General features: G+C 41.6%; 1 protein-coding gene across 2 annotated transcripts in view; it reads left to right on the top strand.

The window, feature by feature from the left end:
- The first annotated feature begins 10,340 nt into the window (after positions 1-10,340).
- The window catches only part of DSTYK (dual serine/threonine and tyrosine protein kinase), a 56,401-nt gene continuing 45,853 nt past the window's right edge, over positions 10,341-20,888 (top strand). Inside the window, exon 1 of one of the 2 annotated variants that reach the window (XM_060293510.2) lies at positions 10,341-10,794. In XM_060293510.2, the coding sequence (XP_060149493.1) occupies positions 10,530-10,794 (265 nt within the window). In that variant the 5' untranslated portion in view covers positions 10,341-10,529. The remainder of the gene's footprint in view (positions 10,795-20,888) is intronic. The other variant, XM_030872770.3, reaches the window with a different exon arrangement.

Below are 20,888 nucleotides of genomic sequence, written 5' to 3'. Positions count from 1 at the left end.
TTCCTGGGCTCACCCCAAACTAATGGAAACAGAATTTCCAGGGGTGGAGCTTGAAAATCTGCCCTTGAAACAAGTATCCTAGGTGGTTCTTATGCTCACTAAGTTTGAGAACCACAGATGTAGGGGAAGACTTGGTTGATCACATTTATTGATAGATTTGTCAATTAGTAATAGCTCCTTTTTTATCAAGCACTTACTATATGTTTGGAACACACTCCTATTTAGTCTGTAAAACAAACTTTGTAGTTAAGTATCAATCTCCATTTTACAGTAAAGGAAACTGAGGCTCAAAGAGGATTAAAAATTTGCCCCATGTCACCTGGCTAGAAAGAGCTAGCCAAACCAGTTTTTTTTGACTTCAATGTCTGTACTTTTCCCACAATGCCTACTGCACTGTTACTTTGGGATTGAGTGCCTATTATATGTCATATAATTTCAGTCTAAACCTTTCAATACCATCCAATGGTACTCTTGCATTGTAAGATAACTAAGATTCAGAGATATTAATATATAGCTCAAAATTACCTTCCACCAGTTGGAACAGAGCTTCTTATTCTAGTATGACTTTTCCTCAATTTTACTTCCTCCTGACAGTTCCTAAAACCCTTTTTAGCTTTGACTATTGGGGCTTCCTTTCCTTGTTGTTATTTATCCTGACCCTTCGCACCTAGTTCGGAATAGCAAACCATAAGTTGAAGTCTATGCTTCATTTTTTTCTTTTGTGGTACACGGGCCTCTCACTGCTGTGGCCTCTCCCGTTGCGGAGCACAGGCTCCGGACGCGCAGGCTCAGCGGCCACGGCTCACTGGTCGGCCCCTCCGCGGCATGTGGGATCTTCCCGGACCGGGGCACGAACCCGTGTCCCCTGCATCGGCAGGCGGACTCTCAACCACTGCACCACCAGGGAAGCCCATATGCTTCATTTTTAATAGCTACCACACCTCTTCCCGACACAGGAATGGAGAGCTTCAGTCTCTCTGAATCAAGAGGGAAATGTCAGTTGCTTGAAAAACCGTCTGCTGATCTTGTGACTGCAAAGAGAAAAAGACAACTTAATCCAGGAAATCTTTCCTGGGAAGCGGGAATCACACTATCCCATATGAGATCTTATTCTGGAGCATGCATGCTTGTGTTATAAATCATTTTCAGGGAGTCTCATATGGCCTTGGGGCATATCCAAGCAGATAGAGGGACAAAGGGCTGTTTTCATTGGTGAATCTTCCAGGCGTGCCTTAAACCTCTCACAGGGTGCTGGTGAAAGAAGACAGTACTCTCTTTCAAGATACAATGACATAGCACAATTCAGTAATATATAGCTAGAGCCATATAAATGTCTGTACCCTTTCACCCAGTAAAACCCTCCTGGGAATTATCCTGGGAAATAATTCAAAAGAAGAAAACAGGCAACAACACACCAAAAAATGTTTATAACAGTGAAAAACCTGAAGCAACCTAAATGCCCAAGGATAGGGAGTGAATGACTAACAGTGGCACAGCAGTGTAATGGAATATCAAGCTGCTGTTAACAGAGAGAAATATGAAGAGTATTTAGAGACACGAAAAGCCTTCTTTAACTAATATAAAAGGAAAGCATTAGAAGGCAAAGTTGTGTTGAGCTAGAATAAGGGCTTTGGGGTTGGATGAACCTGTGTTACTAGCTGGATGAACTTAGACAAGTCACTTAACCTGAGTCTCAATTTCCTCATCTATAAAATAGGGATAGAAATATATATCTTTCCAGTGTTGCTGTAAGAATTAAAGATGATATAAACGAAATGATAAAATTTTGGATAAAGCCTGGATAAAGATGAGAGGGGAGTGCTAAGAAATAATCATAAATTTTAAGCCAAGATATGGGACTATTGAAAATTTTATTTGAAATGAATTATTTTTATGATATTTTAAATTTAATACAATTTTTTTTCCTTTATTCCTCCTCACCCTTAAAAAACGGTCATACTCCCTACACAGGATATGTGTGTTCATGTCATCTGGAAACCTGCTAATGGATCACTAAGCTCTATTTTGAGAAAGTTCTAGATCAGTGCTTCTGAAATCAGCTCCAGGAAAATGACAGGAACCCTAAACACTGACACACAGGAAGGTCACTCAGCTAGGTTCAAGGCCTGCTTTCCAGGCACTTAGAGATTTTTTTTTTTTTTTTAACATCTCTCTTGGAGTATAATTGCTTTACAATGGTGTGTTAGTTTCTGCTGTATAACAAAGTGAATCAGTTATACATATACATATGTCCCCATATCTCTTCCCTCTTGCATCTCCCTCCCTCCCACCCTCCCTATCCCATCCCTCTAGGTGGTCACAAAGCACAGAGCTGATCTCCCTGTGCTATACGGTTGCTTCCCACTAGTTATCTATTTTACATTTGGTAGTGTATATATGTCCATGCCACTCTCTCACCTCGTCCCAGCTTACCCTTCCCCCTCCCTGTATCCTGAAGTGTCCATTCTCTAGTAGGTCTGCATCTTTATTCCCATCTTGCCCCTAGGTTCTTCAGAACCTTTTTTTTTTTTTTTTAGATTCCATATATATGTTTTAGCATACGGTATTTGTTTTTCTCTTTCTGACTTACTTCACTCTGAATGACTGTCTCTAGGTCCATCCACCTCACTACAAATAACTCAGTTTCATTCCTTTTTATGGCTGAGTAATATTTCATTGTATATATGAGCCACATCTTCTTTATCCATTCATCTGTTGATGGACACTTAGGTTGCTTCCATGTCCTGGCTATTGTAAACAGAGCTGCAATGAACATTGTGGTACATGACTCTTTTTGAATTATGGTTTTCTCAGGGTATATGCCCAGTAGTGGGATTGCTGGGTCATATGGTAATTCTATTTTTAGTTTTTTAAGGAACCTCCATACTCCATCAATTTACATTCCCACCAACAGTGTAAGAGGGTTCCTTTTCGCACGTGAAGCTTGTTGGGTAGTGCTCCCTCTCTCCTCTACAGTTTGGGGACGGGGAATGTTCTCATGACCAGAATGCCTTCCATCCACCTTTGCTTCAGAATCCTAACCCTCACCTGCATTAAGCCTCCATCTTGCAGAGCTTGATTCCTGAGAAAGGGGATAGGCAGGAGGATGATATGAAATATTTTCTTTTGGCTAAAATATATTGAGCATACTCTGTGTCAGGCATTGTGTTTGGCACATGTGGATAGATACATACTAAGCCAGCTGGAAAATGTTTTGGAACTCAGGTTTCAGAATTTTCCAGAAAACCTCTACCAAAATAAAATAGACAGGGACTTCCCTGATGGCACAGTGGTTTAAGAATCTGCCTGCCAATTCAGGGGCCACGGGTTCCATCCCTGGTCCGGGAAGATCCCACATGCAGCGGAGCAACTAAGTCCGTGCGCCACAACTACTGAGCCTGCACTCTAGAGCCCGCAAGCCACAACTACTGAGCCCGTGTACCACAACTACTGAAGGCCACGCACTTAGAACCTATGCTCTGCAACAAGAGAAGCCACTGCATTGAGAAGCCCGTGCACCACAGTGAAGAGTAGCCCTGCTCGCTGCAACTAGAGAAAGCCCGCGCACAGTGACAAAGACCCAAAGCAGCCAAAAATAAATAAATAATTTTTAAAAAATGCTTTAAAAAATAAATAGGGCTTCCCTGGTGGCGCAGTGGTTGAGAGTTCGCCTGCCGATGCAGGGGACACGGGTTCGTGCCCCGGTCCGAGAAGATCCCACGTGCTGCGGAGCGGCTGGGCCCGTGAGCCATGGCCGCTGAGCCTGCGCGTCCGGAGCCTGTGCTCCGCAACGGGAGAGGCCACAACAGTGAGAGGCCCGCGTACTGCAAAAAATAAATAAACAAAAATTAAAAAACAAATTAAAAAAATAAAAAGATAATATAGACAAAGAAAAGGGTGTTGATAGGTTTTCAGCTATCCATCTTTCTCCTTCCAGGATCAGCCCAGAAAGATAAAAACGTGTGTTACAAGGTCTTGTGGCAGGTAAAGAAATTAACCAAAAATGAGTTCCACCAAAATGCCAGGCAACATAGTGGAAAAAGGATCAAAAACATTTAGACTTGGAAAAGCATTACTAGTCTTCCAATCTTACTGATGAGAAATGAATTGTGGCAAAGCAATGTTCAGCGCTTCTTCTGGAAAGCTCTGGGTCAGTTACTCTAAAAAATTTCTGGAAACTTTGTTCTTCTACTTTCTTCTTCTACTTTGTTCTTCTAGTTGTTCTTTTTCTTGGCAGTAAAACAAAGATTACCTCTGTTTGGGGTTATACTAAATTTCTTTTGATTGTTTTTCCTTCCCATGCTCTGTATCCTAACAGCCAGGGATGCCACTGATGAAATATTCAGCATTGGAATGATACTTGATGTATAATTAAATAGAATACATTTAGCAATTCTGTTTTATAGACCTTTAATCTTCAAGTTAATAAACCTACCTGTAGAGAATCTCATAAACAAAACCAAAACGTTCTTGGAAATACATAATTTCCTTGGAAAAATACATAATCCTGAATGTATTTAGTACAGGGAGGAAAGAAAACATTTATTAAATACTCTTATGTGCCAGGAGAGTTACTAACTGCTTTACACATTATGTCATTTAGTCTTCCCAACCCTGTGAGGTAGGCATTAGCTTCACTATACAGATGAAGTAACTGAGGCTCCAAAAAGTTAAGTGATTTGCCCAGGATCACAAAGTAAGTAGCATCACAGCTCAGACCAGAACTCAGGTCAGATTCTGACTCCCGTGCTTTTTCCTAAATTTTTACAGGATTTCATTTCCAAAGCACTTTCTCTTCCTATGGCTCATTCCATCCTCCTCAAAACACAGTGAGATTAAACACAATTATAGAATTCTCCCTTTTAGCAAGTCACAGAGCCAGGATAAGAACATAAGCTTGTAGCAATCATCAGCATCTCAGTTATCTTTTATTGAATGCTTTCTATGTGCAAGCCTCTGTACTAAGCATTTTTAATACTTTTTTCCCTGTTCCAATTCTCATAATAACCTTATGAGGTGGTCATAATTATTATCCCATTTGATGGATGAGAAAATCAAGACTCCGAGGGGCGAATGACTTGCCCAAGACTATACAGTAGCAAGTCAGGACTAGAAATCGGGTTTGTATAAATGATACCACAATTGATAAAAGCAGTTGTCATTTATTAAACACATCATGTGTCAGATACTGCTTCTTAAAAAGATTTTTTATTTCTAAATACTTTGAGATTTATAATTGGCATTGATTTTTTAAAATATTTATTTATTTAGGCTGCACCGGGTCTGGACTCTTAGTTGCGGCAGGCATGCAGGATCTAGTTCCCTGACCAGGGATCAAACCCAGGCCCCCTGCATTGGGAGTGTGGAGTCTTACCCACTGGCCCACCCGGGAAGTCCCGGCATTGTTGTTTTAAATGCTCATAATAACTCTATGAAGAAGGTACTATTATTCCTCTCTTACAGATGAGGAACTAAGACTTATAGATAATGAGTAGTGTCTCCAAGGGCATACAAGAGGGAAGGGGTAGAACTAGGATTTGAACACAGGTCTCTTTGACTCCAATCCTATTTCCTTAATCCTCAGACTTTGCTGATTCCTGTTCCGTCTCTGTACACTTTTTCTACCCAAAGTGTGGTCCACAGACCAGCAGCATTGGCATCACCTGAGAGCTTGTCATAAATGTGGAATCCCAAGCCCTACCCCAGACCTACTGAGTCACATGTGTATTTTAACAAGATGCCCACGTGAGTCTTGTGCACATTAAAGTTTGAGAGGCACTGCTCTGCAACACACCAGCAATATACAGAATAAGCTGAGAAGGGAGCAAGGTTGTCTAGAACAGGGCTTCTCAAACAAGTTCCCTTGGAAATCAATTTGAGCTGGAAAGAGGTATGTTCTGCTGCTCAACTTGGTAATGGTGATCTTTTCCAATTCATAAATAAAATTAAGTTAATGAATTATATTTTCTCATCTTCCATAATTTTTCCTCTCTTCTTTGGAGTTGAATATCACTTGCCTGTTAGTAAGTTTAGATGATGACAATTGAACAGTAGTAAAGAAATACCTATGGAAAGCTCAGAAATGTTGTTTAATTGTTTGTTGTATTTTTTTCTTTAATTTGTGGGTTTTTTAATTCTTGGACTTGTGATTGTGATTTTATGGTGCATAACAGAGAATAGTCATATTTTCTCATAATAAACTTGTTCCTAACTCACATTACAGAATTCAATGTTAATGTCTTTTGGTGTTCCACAAAAAGCACCTGATTCCCACCTATATGAACATGACTATCAAGTCTTCAGAATCTCTCTAGAAATCATCTAACCTAGAGGAACTTGCCATAGGAAAGTAAAGTTAGAAAGGATAACGTATGTCTCACCTATTCCTCTTCCTTCTAAATACTTTGAGATTTATAATTGGCATTGAGGATCAACATTAATAGATACAAATATAACCTACTGGTTCTTTCTGAATAGAAGTATGAGTGGTTTTTAAGCCATGTTCTCCTTTGTGTTTTTCTCAATATTCAAAAATATCTAGAGTGAACATCCAACAAATATCTAATGAACACTTACTAAATGACAGACACTCTTTTAGGTGCTGGAGACACAGCAATGAACAAGCCAGACAAAAATTTCTCTTCTGGATTGGTGGTTGCCAGAGGCTGAGGTGAGGGTGAGGATGAGGGTCGGGGCAAAACGGATGAAGGGAGTCAAAATGTACCAACTTACAGTTATAAAATAAATAAGTCCTGGGATGTAATGTACAGCATGGCTACTAGAGTTAATAATACTGTACTGCACATTTGAAAGTTGCCAAGAGAGTAAATCTTAAAAGTTCTCATCACAAGAAAAAAATTTTTTTAACTGTGGATGGTGACATATGTTAACTAGGCTCACTGTCGTGATCATTTTGCAATATGTACAAATATCACATCATTATGTTGTATACCTGAAACTAATGTAATGTATGTTAATTATACCTTAATAAAACCCAAAATCTTGGTTCTGATGTCAGTATTTTTGGGCCTTTCCTCTTGGGCTGGTCAGATTCCTTAAAGAAGACACTGCAAGTTTCCTCTCTGGAGAGTAAACGTCTTGTAGCTAGAGATCTAGGAATTGAATGGAGGAGGAGGGTTGGGAATCTTCACATCCAGTATCCATTAGTTCATTTAATCTCCCATTTTATACAGAGACCTCTGATTCAGCCCTCTCTGGAGAATAAATACTTCAGTCTTCTTTTGGAGGAGTGGGGTCAGGGGGACAGTTGAAGAAGGGGAAGGTGATTTGGAGATCTAACTGCTCTTAAACAGATTTCAAAATCCTTGTTTTAATCCCTGCCCATGGTTCAAGATGTACATGGCAGCCCTGTTGTCCTATACACAGTAGCTAGGAGGGGAACTACTGTTACCAATTCCTGAGACTTGAGGGATTCTGCAGTTTACATCAGGTTGGGTCTCAGCTTTTCCCACTTGGGGTTTCGGATTCAGGTTTTTCCAGGCTAGTAACTTAGTTAACACTTGTCCATTTGCTTCCCAGCTTCTACTTTGTTTTTTTGTTTTTGCTACTGGCTCCTCTCATTATTGGGTGCTTATGTTTTTAAAAAAATTCCATTACTGTCATTTTAGTGGTGTCCTAGGAGGGAACAAAAGTAGTTCTGTGTGTTTAACATCATCACTTGCAGGAAACACTTTCCTACACTAACTTAAATCCTCTCTCGTTATCATTCAAACCCTTATTCTCCCACATTTGTCCTTAGAATTAGATATTGGAATAAAACATGTATTTTTACTTGTAGCTGATTGTAATTTAGGAAGAGTTCACCGTCATTCACACCCTTTAAAGTTTTAAGTAGCAGGAAAAAATTGATCACTTTCCCCAGCAGATCAAAAATGGAGATGAGACATACACATATTAAAAATCATGTGTGTAAAAGGTTAGTTACTGCAGCATTGTTCATAATACCAGAAGACCGCACAAAACCTAACGGTCCATCAACAGAGGACCTGTTAATTAAAACATCCCAATCCATATGGTAGTATAATATACAGTCAAAAAGGATGAGGCAGATCTTTATGTTCTGCTGTGGAAGAGTCTGTAAGGGCAGAATAGAGTAAGTATAGTATGCTATATTTGTGTTTTAAAAAATATATTTATATAGTATCTACATCTGCAACAGTAGTTACCTCCTGGGAGGGGAACTAAGTGGCTGGGAGACAGGGAGTAATAGGAAGACTTAGTTTTCCCTTGCATACCTTTTGCACCATTTGAATTTTATATCACAGTCCTATATTACAGTAAGTCCCCTACATACGAACCTTCAAGTTGCGAACTTTCAAAGATGCGAATGTGACATTCCATCAATGTCAGGCGTGAGTGAAATTGCAGCTTGCCCTCCGTCTCCTATGGCTGATGATCTTTCAGCTCTACCATCTCCCACCTCCCACCTCCTCTCCCTCCTCCCGTCAATAATTCTTGCCTGTTCACTCGATGCCAGCCCCTGTATGCCAGCTATTGAACTGTACTACTGTACTTTTCAAGGTACTGTACTGTAAGATTAAAAATGTTTTATTTTTTCTTTGTTTGTTTTTTATGTATTATTTGTGTGAAAAGTACTATAAACCTATTGCAGTACAGTACTATATAGCCGATTGTGTTAGTTGGGTACCTAGGCTAACTTTGTTGGACTTGCAAACAAATTGGACTTATGAACGTGCTCTCAGAATGGAACTCGTTGGTATGTAGGGGACTTACTGTACTTACTTTAGAAATAAAGAACTAATGAATAGTTTTTAAAAGGATGAGCTCCATGAACTTTACCTTACAGAATGCTCTTCCTGATTACTTCCACCTAGCCATGTTTCACCCCTTCTTCAAGATGTTAATTCCCAATTCCTTTTTTGGACAACTCCAGCTCAACTACTCTCTCTTCTGATCTCCTTTGCTAGAAATTACTGTGTGTGGCAAATCATCACACATTGCTTTGTTACACCACTTCTAAAAAGTAGTATAAACCATCTTGCATTAAACTTTTCATTTTGTATTTTCATTTGTTTCACTGAGCCTTTTAGGGGTTGCAATGGACTTTGAAGGGGTCTTCAAAGATAAAGAATGACAAATGGAGAATACGTGAGCAAGTAAAAGGGAAGGAGAACATGAGAAGGAATTTGAAGTTCCTTCTTAGGGCAGACTTCACACGCATTTACCAAGTAGAGATTCATGTGAGCCAGTGACCCCTTTTTATACAATACTAAAAGCCCCTGGACAGGTAAAACCTTCCCATTTTACATGGAATTAACCCAATTATCACAACATCAATAAGCTAAGAGCACTTGCACTCAAGGAATGAGAGGTTGGAAGACTAAAGCAAACATTTTGAAGCAAAACTCACAAAATTTTAGGGGGCATAAAGATCAACTAGCCCAAACCCTTACTTCACAGGTCTCAAGGCAAGGCATTGGAGAAGTTCAGACTCAAACTCAAGTCTCCTCTTAAATTCTGTTGGGGGACTACACTATCCAGCCTGTGGGAAAAGACATCTGGCCTGGGTAGAAGATGGGGTCTTTCCACGGCAAGAAAGACAGGAGGGCTCTGTGCCTGGAGAAGAGGAGAAAGAAAGCAGGAAGTGAAAAAGGAGTGGTTGTCAAGTTTTGTTTTATTCCTAATTGTGTCCCAGGCTCCGTCACAATCCATGTCACTAGAAGTCTTCCATATTATCAGAAGCCAAATTAAGATAATCAGAACTGGTTTGGAAGGCTACTAACCTCAACTTCCCCTTACCCAGCTCGGTCTCTCTACTTCAAGAAACCAACTAAACTTCAGCTTACAGCTCTTTAACGACCCTTCTACAACCCCCCTTCCACACCTGGAGAAGGAAAGTCTGAAAAGGAGAATGCAATGCAGACATGAGGGGTTTCCCTATTTCCGTGGTATTTTCAGCCGCTTCCCCAGTATCTACTGTATTGGAAAGTGAGAGTCATTTAGGGTAGCCATGGAGACAGTACTAGCCTCAGTCTTGTTTCCTTACTTTTCTTTGCTATTAAAATCTTTCGCTCTGATTTCAGTAAGGCACCCCTCCTTCTGCAGGAGTCCGGGTTCTGCAGGTGCTCTCTCTCCTCAGGGACACTTCTGTAGGGAGCAGGAACATGTTTTTAAGTCGGGAAGAGCGTGTGAGCTCTGTGTGAAAACGGGGGAGATGTATACCAAAGGACGGTCGGTCGCATCCACAGTCTCCAGGTTTTGGAGCTCGGCCCCGGCCCAGACTACAAGTCCCAGGAGACCCCGCAGTGACGGGGTGCTCCGGTGATCGTTCCCTCATTCCTCTGGATAGTGGAGATAAAGGTTCCGTTCGCAGCGCACTGCGGTTTGGTTTGTTTTCAACGGCGGTGACGGAGGTTGGGAACCCGGCCGACTGCAGGCGGGGGCGTCAGGAGGCGGATTCCTCCTGCCCTAAGCACTGGGGGGCGGGAGGAGGGGAGCCGGACCAGAGGGCCGGGCACCAAGCCGCGAAGGCAGAGCAGGCTGAGGCGATGGAGGGCGACGGGGTGCCGTGGGGGAGCGAGCCGGACTCGGGTCCCGGCCCGGGAGGCGGCGGAATGATCCGCGAGCTGTGCCGGGGCTTTGGCCGCTACCGCCGCTACCTGGGACGGCTGAGGCAGAACCTGCGCGAAACGCAGAAGTTCTTCCGCGACATCAAGGGCTCCCACAACCACAGCTGTCCCTCCTCCCCCACGGAAGGCGGCGGGGCTGAGCGCGGCCCTGCCGGCGATGTCGCCGAGATCGGGCTGCAGGCGGGTAAGGAGGGTAGCCGTGAGGAAGACAGGGCTGGAGAGGCAAACTGAGGGTGGGCCACACCCCTGCCCCTGCAAACAACCCCGGGAAGAGGCGGAAAGTGGAAGAAGGGCCGCGTGGCGAGGCCCCCGGGCCTGAGCTGGCCGGATCCGAGATGCCGTGGGAGGGCATCTCTCGGGGTGGGGGAGGGGAGGGGCTCCAAGGACTCGGCCGCGGGGACCAGAGGGCAAGGGGCGCCCGAAGGCAGGAGTGCCAGGAGCAGGATCCAGGGGACCGGGCTGTGCACGGGCGGGAGGGCGGAGGGCCCCAGTTCGAGAGGGCGGAGGTTAAGCCTCGGAGTGAGGAAAGTTGCTCTGAGTTCGGGGATGAGCAGTTGTGGTCAGAGTCCCAGTTAGGGATGGTGGAATGGAGGGATGGAGGACGGGCGGTAGGCAGGGAGCCCTAGGAGGCCAGGGAACTGTAGTGGATTTTGTGTGTCCGATGTGTGTGTGTGTGTGTGTGTGTGCGCGCGCGCGCGCGCGTCTGTGTGTTTGACTATGTATGTGAAATACGCTTGCATCAATCATTTGGCAACTCTGTGAAAGGAATGTACTGGGGAATGGGGCTGGGGTCGCTAAAGGAAAGGATGTCTGACGGGTGCCAGGGAATTGCCAGAGATGCGGATTGTGTTTAGGGTGAAGAAGTTAGACAGGGAAAGGATCGTTTTTTGGTCCTGAAACTTGACTTGATTCTCTCTGGGATGTGTTAGAGGCCCTAAAGCATTTAAAATCGTGCAGCGTTTTTGACCTTTCCTAATTTCTTGCTTCCTCTTAAACTGCTGTTGGTGGGGAACTGGAGGGTTTGATAACTTGGTCTAATTAGGAAATAACAGATTGGATGGAAGAAGGGACTGGCATCCCATGCAGACAGATACCTTGGGACAGTATAGCAGTCAGTGGGTTTCATTGAGTGATTCTCTAACTAAAGTGTGTATTAAGATTAATGTTGAAAATATCTCAGGCTCTATCCCACAGATTGATTATGTCTAGTGGGTGGGTCCTAAGAATCTAAACGCAAGCCATGGGTAGGGATTCTGACGCAAGTGGGCCAGCAAGCACACTTTCAGAAACACTAATTTAGATGCTGACAGCAAATTTGAACATGAGGCGTAGAATACAGTGAATTCTTAAACTCTTCAGAGTTTGTGTGTTGGGCCCTATATTTCCAAAGTTGCATGTTTAATATCCTAAATTTGTCTGAGACTCCAGAAATGGTGATAAAAATAAGATTCTGATTGATGATATTCCACTTAGTTGGCCTGGATGTAAATAAAAAAGCTTTTATTTTACCTCATGGGATAAGTGGGACAAGGGGGTATGACTAGCTTTTCTGAAGTTGTGGTTTTGCCATCTTCTGCCCAGAGATTTGTTATTCTTAAAATGGACCCATAGAGGGAACTAATTTCTGTGAGGCTATCAAAAACAATTGGTGAGAAGGGCAGATGTTTTCAGGGATGAGCCCCAGAACGTGTACTTTCACCCTCTCCCTCAGCAATGCTTTCCAGCGGCTTTCCCTGCTGCTCACAAGTTTTTCTTATAGCTTATCTTAAAAAGCCCTCTGTTGCTGTAATTTTTTAACAACTATTTTAGAATTACTACTGATAAAAAATCAGAGAGTAGATTCACCTCAGAGAGATGGAGGTTTTCAAGGCACCTTGGCTGGCTCTTGTTTTTATTCTTTAAAAGCCAACTTAAGAAATACAAATGCACCTTTGTATTTTGCCTCATTGGCTTTTCTAGTTGACTGCATCATGAACTAATCTTTTCGTATTTAACTCTCTTCACCCTCTGGAGTCTGTCCATCTGAAATAAAAACCAGGAGAGGGTACAGATGACAGGACTGGGAGCCATTTGATTTTGTTCCATGAAATGCTTCCATTCCTTTAGTGTGGACAGTTTTATTTTTGGAGGTGAAAAGGAGCATCAGGAGAAATTAGTGAGGTGGCACTTACTGTGTATATTTTGGGGATGCCATTTTCCCAGCTGTTTAGGTGATTGTGTTAGAAAGTAGAAACCATTCCTTAAAAGACACCTAGCTCAAAAAAAAAAAAAAAAAAAGACAACTAGCTCTTGTTCTCTCCCTTTACAGACTATCTTTAGAAGGTCAAGTTCATTCAGAGACTGTCTCAACTTTCTTCTGTGAATGTTGGTTTCTGATTAATAGGAACTTGAAATTTTAAGCGAAGGAACACTCAATTCTTAACCTCAATTCTTAAAACCTCTTTTGAAGGTTTAAATTATCATTTCAGAATGGAAGTGTCTTCTAGGTTGGATGTAGTATGGTATTTGAGCAATTGAAGATCATGGATTAACTGTAAATTTTTATTATTTCACTTTTAACCACAAAAGAGATGGGAACAACCCCCCAAATAATGCTTCCTTCTTATTTTTCACAGTTTTCAATTCACTGAGGGCAGTATAGTGAGTATATAATGTACATGATGTTTTAGAAGTTAAAAAGTAGGTGGAATCTAAAATGAGAGTAGCTTGGCCTGTACAGGGAAAACTGAATTATAATGAAACCGCCTTGATTCAGTTCCTCCTTTTCTTCCCAAAGCACTGGCCTTCTTTTCACGTAACTATAGGGAATGAGAGCCCGTCTATCTGTTGATTTTCCTCTGTCAGAGGGTTCAGAAGTAATGAGATAAAGGCTTTGACCACTTCTGAAGACAGGCAGAGTGGAGTACTACAGAGTAGCAGAGGGAGAAGTATTTTTCTTGTTTTATGATCTAGTAGAGTTCCAAGCTGTTGCAGTGTATCATAAACCTCTCAATTTTAAGAAATTGGAATGACTTAAATGTATTTAGTTGGAATGCTTTAATCTGTGCCACATTCCTTTCTTCCTGGTTCCGCTCCTTACTAACTGAGTGACCTTGGGCAGATCACAACAGCGCTGTGCCACGGTTTTCTCATCTGGAAATGAGGATTATAATCATAGTAGTTGCCTCTAGGGTTGTTGGGAGTTAGTATATGTGTTTAGAACAGTGCCTGGTAAGGTGCTGTGTAAGTATTAGCTATTACTAGTCAATAAACATTTGAGCCCCTGGTAATGGGGTTAAAAAGTAAAAACAAACGTTGGTCTTGGCCTTGGGTTAGTGGAGATCAGTCTTCCCCTTCTATAGTTTTCTGCTAAGAAAGAAAAAAAAATATAATTATCATTACAGTGCACCTGTTTGTTTATGTTGGATGAGGGAGGAAAAGGACTATCGAAGATCTGAACCTGGCCCTCTAGAAAGGGGTAATCTAATCTCAGCCATATGCATACGCAACATATAAAGTAGAAAAATTGGAAAAAGCTAAAGGTAGATTATAGGCATTTTATGTGAGTTACAGTTCTTAGGTTTTTATAGCTCTTTGCCATTGGTTTGCTAACAACTTCGTTTCTCCAACATCCTTCACCCTCTTTTGGTTGCCAGAATTAAAAGGGAGAAGAAAAGCACTAGTGTACTTATTTATTTAAGAAAAGCCCTAGTGCACATTTTTCTTGGACTTGTTAGACAGAAATTTGTATGGATAATACAGTTTAAGTGGCAGAGTGGCATCTGGGCAAGGGATGGAAAGTTGGGAGAGAGGATTTTCTTTACAGCCTGGTTTCTTATAGTTGCCATCTTCATGGGGCTGAGGGGTGGAGGGGAGTCGGTTGTGGGGTAAATCAGCCAGAGACTGGGAAGGGTGTGCTTTCTAGTAATTTGCCATGATCTGTTTAGAAGAGCTGCCTCAGCATTTCAACAGAAGCTTAGCAGAGATGGTGCTATAACTGTGATTTTTATTTGTTACTTGTATTACCTTAGATGAACAAAACCCCATTTCCCCAATTATATCTAAAACTTTCACTTTCTCTCAATTTTCTTCCTGTATGGAAGCAGCATATAGTAGTCAAAAGTTTTAACCACCATTGTTTTCTGGTGTAACAAGTGGAAAAAAAAAAAGTAGTCAAAAGCAAGCACAAGCACTTGAATCAGACCTGAGTTCCTCTTCTAGTTCAGCCTTTTATTAACCGTGGGACTTGGGGCAAGTTACTTAACCTATTGGAGTCTTGGTTTCTTCATATGTAAAATGGGAGTGATACAGAATGCCACATATTATATGAATGCATCTATTTGAAATGTCCAGAACAGGCAAATTCATAAAGACAGAAAGTAGATTAGTGATTGCCAGGGGATGGGAGGAGAGGAAAATGAGGAATAACTGCTAATGGGTATGGGATTTCTTCCTGGGCAATAAAAATGTTCTAGAATTAGATAGTGGTCATGGTTGTACAACTTTGTGAATAGGCTAGAAACCACTACATTGTGTGGTTTTAAAGTGTGAGTTTTATGATATGTGAATTATATCTAAATAAATAAATAGAATGGGAGTGATAATGTCACCTCACAAAGTTGTTGTGATATTTAGAGATAATATACATTAAAGCACTTAGCACAGGCATATAGTTAGTACTAAACATACGTGACATTTGAATGTGTGTGTGTATGTACTTGGTGAACATTAGATTAGGAGGCTGGAACAGGGGTGTCGGGGGAAGAATAAGAGGAGTGATGAATGGAATGAGGAACAGAACAGTTTTGAGCTGAAGCCAGATTTAGGCCCAGGTCTCTAAGCTCCCAGTCCCGTTCTGCTTCTGTGACTCCTCCCTTGTTCTTTCCTGATCTGGCCATGGGAATAGAAAATGCACCCTGGCAATGGAGAGATTACGTTACAAGTGAGTCATAACCCAGGCTCCATAGCTTGACATGGAACCATAATCTACTTCAGTGGGAGATTTTATCTGATTGAGTGAGTATAATGTGACACTACCTACTCAAGCCTTTTATACCAATTTCCAGTCCCTTTCCTTTCCCCTTCCTAATCTTCCTTTGCTAGGATAATCTGTTTCCCATGGCACGGGGCAGCGCACTACTAAAAAGGCTTGGATAATTCTGCCTGCTCTTGAAAGAAAAGACATTATTACCTTTAAGATTATTATAATTTTTAATATGTTTAGTTTAGTCTTAAAAGGCATTACTGATTTCAATATGGTTAGTTCTTCAGCCTTGCAAGTAGCATTTAAAGAAAGCATGGATTTAAATAAAAATCCATCTGGTCTTTAGATTTTGTTATGCTCTGTCCACTTTCCAGTCATCAGCATTTATTTCTCCATGCTTCTCTGTCTCACTATGTTAAGTCAACAAAGAATCTTCCTGCAATAAATGCACTTCTCAAAAGCAATCTTTTGAAACTAGAACCTCAAAAAATATGTTACTGAAGTAAAGGGAAATATGAATTTCACCTTAAACCTATTGCTCAATTCCTATAGGCTCTGGACATACAGGTCATGTTTTTATTTATTTATTCATATGATAGCTATGGATAGATTTGTCTTATCTCGCTTACTAGATCGCGAACTCCTAAGGGTAAAGAGTGACCTACCATAGTGCTTTGTACATAACAGGCAAGTCTCTGTTAGATCGTTTACATATCTGGTAGATATTGGAATAATGTTTTTTTCCACTCCAGAAGGGCAATTTTTCCCCCATGAAAGATATGGGATTTTGTATCTTTGCCAAGATTTTCCTCTCTGGGCCCCTAAAATAGAACAATGATAAGCATTTGATAGATGACTCATTAGGCTGGAGCTGCTAGTATCCCAAAGAATGATTTTCATGTCCCAAAGAATGAGTTGCATGCAACACCGGAGCTTCACCATGATATGGGAAGTAAATATTCATTCACTCAACAAATCTTTATTAATGCCTAACTTTGTACTGGGTACAGGACACACAATGGTGAAACATTGTCCAACTAATTGATATTTTAAATTCTAAGCTGATGTTAGAATTGTTAGAATTCTAACACGTTAGAATGTTGTTAGATGTTAGATGCTAGAATGTTAGAATGAAAGAAAGAAGGATTAGTGTTTCATCATGTTCCCTCTAGAGGATTTCCTACACATTGGTTTCCTGCTTAACCATTAGTCTTTGAGGACAGGAGGATAAGGCATATGAGAAATTCTAAGATTAAATGGCATTGATAAAAACAGTAGTTGAGATGCTTTACTAACTTTCTGACTGTACAGGAAAACTAGCCCCAGTCTGTCTCTGGGATGGAATAACTATAATTGTCTTGTTTGCATGGTTCAAAAGCAGAATGCATTCATGAAGATTGTTGTTAGGGTATCTTTTATCTTCATCAGAGGTTACTCACAGGGATGCCAATATGAAGCGTGTGAGGAGTGTGGGTGGATGCGGTTTTTTCCCTAACTGTTTTAAGACCTAAGGTGAATTTGCTCTTTTACTTTTTGTAGGAAAATAGTTCACCTCTAGGGATAGTGGGTTTTGCTTCCTGTGTGGTCCAGGGAATCTGAATGGTGTCATTCATAACAAGAGTGTAGAGTCCCTGTGAAAGATGCAGCTTTTCTTTCATGACTCTCAGAGGTCTGACTGGAGTCCCCTGTAGGATTTTCAGTCTAAGTATAGGCCACCCCATGCTTGAAAATTGATTCCATTCTTTGCCAAATGGGGAGTCTGGTAATCTTGGGGATCCTGGAACTTGACACTTTAACAGAGGAGAACAGATGTAGCAGTGGTTATGTGCCCCCTTGCTTAAAGCTATAAATCAGCCTCTCTGAGAAAGTCTCCTTATAGATAGTATTCCTCCAAAGTCCAAACCAAAACTCTCTGAAGGAAAGTTGGTCAGAGCATGGGGACTCATCAGAATCCCCTGTGGGACCCTGGTTGATTTGCCCATCACATGCGGTGCCTTCTCTGTCGTATTTAGTAGGCAGTGTGCAGTGTGAGTGGTTTGGACGTGTCCCCAGCCTGTGGGGTGCCATGTGGCTGCGGGAACCTTTTGACCGCAAGTCTTTGGAGTTGGGCTTTATAATGTGCTTCCGTTCCCTGGGGTGGTGTTCTCTGGGCAGGAAGATGGGAAGTAGAACTTGAGGATTGTTTTGCTTTTCACTTGTTTAATAAGACATCAAAACTATCCCAAAGAATAGTAATAGCTTATGTATTCATAAAAGCCCTTGACTATTAAAAAAAAAAACCCTCATACTTCTTTTTAAAAAAATGCTTTTATCACTTTTACTTTACTCAGATATAAAAAAAGGTCTAATTTTAGCTTCATCAGATTAAGACTTCAGTGTGTTATTTATGCCAGACAGATTTTACCCTTTCTAGTTTATATAATGGGAGAGAATTATATTTCCCAGGATTTTCTTGGTTAAGCCAAGCTTTCCAGACTAAAGATTAAGTAAGGCCGTATCATAAAAGCAACTGGATAACAAGACTAATTTGAATAAAAGCTCTGTTTTTATTCAAATTAGAGAGACAGTGACTGAACCAATATGGAGCTTACTTTTTAGGAATATTCTGTGCAATATACTGTAGCCTGAACTTTTAATATTATGGAGATATGTAGGGGCAAAAAGGAATGAAGAACTTGGGGGAAAACAGCTAGTAGGAGAAGTCATTCTTATTCTTTTGGCATATAAGAAGTCCTCTGGGGAAACCTATCTCAGTTTCTCCTGATTGAACAATTGGCCTGCTCTGCTGGCTCATATTCCATGGAGAAAAGTGGAGAAGTTCTGCTGTTGCAACTTGGAAACGTGGTTGGTTAGTCGAGGATAAAAGTAGTTGGCCTGTGATAAAGAGGCCTGAGCTGCAGAAGAAGTGGAGGTGTGTTCCCTACTGCTGCACATCAGGAGGCCGCTGCAGGCAGTGCAAGGTCAAGCTTCTTCTGGTGGCTTCTTGTTCAATGCACTGGATGGTTATAGGTAACTTTCATCAAAGTGTCCTGTTCTGGAGTGGGTGTTTGTCTATACTGCTTAGTCTTGAGGACTTGGGTTCTAAATCTGATCCTGAACTACTTGTTTAGATGAGTGCCTTGGACTCCCCAGACTCAGAACTGGCACAGAAAATGATCACAGGAAGATTGAGGAGAAAGAAGGTAATGTGCAGGGCAGAAGTGGCGACAGTGAAGAAACTTATTGTTTAAATTGTATTATTACTGTATATGATGTATTTTTTACCTGCTGGGTTTTTTTTTTTTTTTTTTTTGCGGTACACGGGCCTCTCACTGTTGTGGCCTCTCCCGTTGCTGAGCACAGGCTCTGGACGCGCAGGCTCAACGGCCATGGCTCACGGGCCCAGCCGCTCCGCGGCATGTGGGATCTTCCCAGACCGGGGCATGAACCCGTGTCCCCTGCGTCGGCAGGTGGACTCTCAACCACTGCGCCACCAGGGAAGCCCAGTTTTTTTGATGAATAAAATTCTATCTCTTAATCTCTTTTCTCTGAGATCCAGACCTGGATACATTTTGCTGGTTATCTTTTTGGCCAATATTTTAAAAATTATTTTGAAATAATTTCAAATTTATGTAAATGTCACCAGAACAGTACAAAGAGTTCTCATACCCACTCCACACAGGTTCTCCAGTTGTTAAGATTTTATTGCATTTGCCCCATCACCTAATCTCTCTCTTTCTATTATAATATATGTATATATTTTTCGGAACCTTGTGAAAGTGAGCTCTAGATAGGTTGTCTTATCTCTTCTAAACACTTCCAGTGTGCATTTCTCCCAAACAAGGACATGCTATCAGCATGCAACTTCCCAAATCAGGAAATCAACATTGAGTCAGTATTACCATCCAGTCCATGGACCCCATTTAAGTTTTGCCAACTGTCCCAGTCGTGTCTTTTTCTTTTGATCCAGGATCCTGTCCAGGAGCACATGTTGCATTTAGTTATCATGTGTCTTCAGACTCGCCGAATGTGGACAGTCTCTTGGCCTTTCCCTGGCATTTATATCTTTGGCAGGTTTAAAGAGAAGGCTTTACATTCTATGGGATGACCCTCAGCCTGGATCTAGCTGCTTCCTCATGACTAGACTCAGGTCATGAGCTCTCAGCAGGACTAGGCACAGAAATGACGTGATATGCAGTCACATCAGGGCTACATGTTGTCGGCCCACCCACCCTTGGAGATGTTAAGCTTGATCTCTGGTCATGTTGGTGTCCTTTAGATTTCTCCACCTTAAAGTCACACTTTTTCCTTTTGCAATTGATTAGTCTTTTGTGGGAAGGTGTTCTAAGGTTTCACGGATGATCTTGTTCCTGAAAATGCCTCCCTCCACTAGACCTAGCATCCATTGACAACGCCCACCTGCCTCAGTGGTGGTTTTTCTATCCACTATTTCTTCTATATTTCTTAGTTGGTATTTGCAAAGTTAGAGCATTCCTTTTCCATTGTTTGTTTATTATTTATTTATATCAGTGTGGGACTTCTGAATTTTTTCAATGGATTATAATTTCTTATTATCATTTAAAAAAAATTTTATGCTTAAATTGTCCCCAGTCCAGTGAGTAAGCCCCCCTTTGAGGTGGTTCCTGTGTCATTTTTAACACATTCCCACCATTGGATCATTCTTAATGGTAACTAGCTGAAAGAAGCTGCCTTCCAAATGACAGAAACTAAGCCCTGAGTGAAGCATGGGGTCGGCTTCTTCGAAGAAGCGCTTGCATCTCTGCATCCCGTAAATTACAGCTTCAGCTGCCAGCTGCCTTTCTATTCCCTCTGCAGCTCGACCAGCCTCAGGAGCAGTTTCTCCCAGAAGAGAACTTGTCAGCAGGCTGCTGAGTATGGTCTCTTCATGTCGCATGGCTCCCAGGACATATAAGCCCTGCGGGGGGGGGGGGGGGCGGTATGGGCAGGGGAAAGGGTGGGGGGAGGTTATGTCCCCCTTCCCAGGTACCAGTACAGTCTGCTTTTCAAAAGCTGTTCAAGATGTTAACACGACCACCAGGTAGGATAACTTGAGTGACATTTCTGCCAGCTTGACTTTCAGCTTCCAACAAGAGCTTTAGCTGCTTGAGTACATTTCCATCTCTAATCTCCAAAAACCATCCCCTTCAACCAAAATACCTTATATTATTTGGTCCTGAAGATTCTGAAACCCAGACTCTTCCTTAAATGGGGATGCCCCTTCTAAAATTCAGAATCCTTTAAATTTAGCTGAAGGTCAGAGAGCTTGTTTGGGAATGATAAATAAATGCTTCTTGGCAGAATTATTTCTCTCTCAG

This window comes from Globicephala melas, chromosome 1 (genome assembly GCF_963455315.2).
Source record: "Globicephala melas chromosome 1, mGloMel1.2, whole genome shotgun sequence".
NCBI lineage: Eukaryota > Metazoa > Chordata > Mammalia > Artiodactyla > Delphinidae > Globicephala > Globicephala melas.
This window is presented reverse-complemented; position numbering and strand designations above follow the sequence as displayed.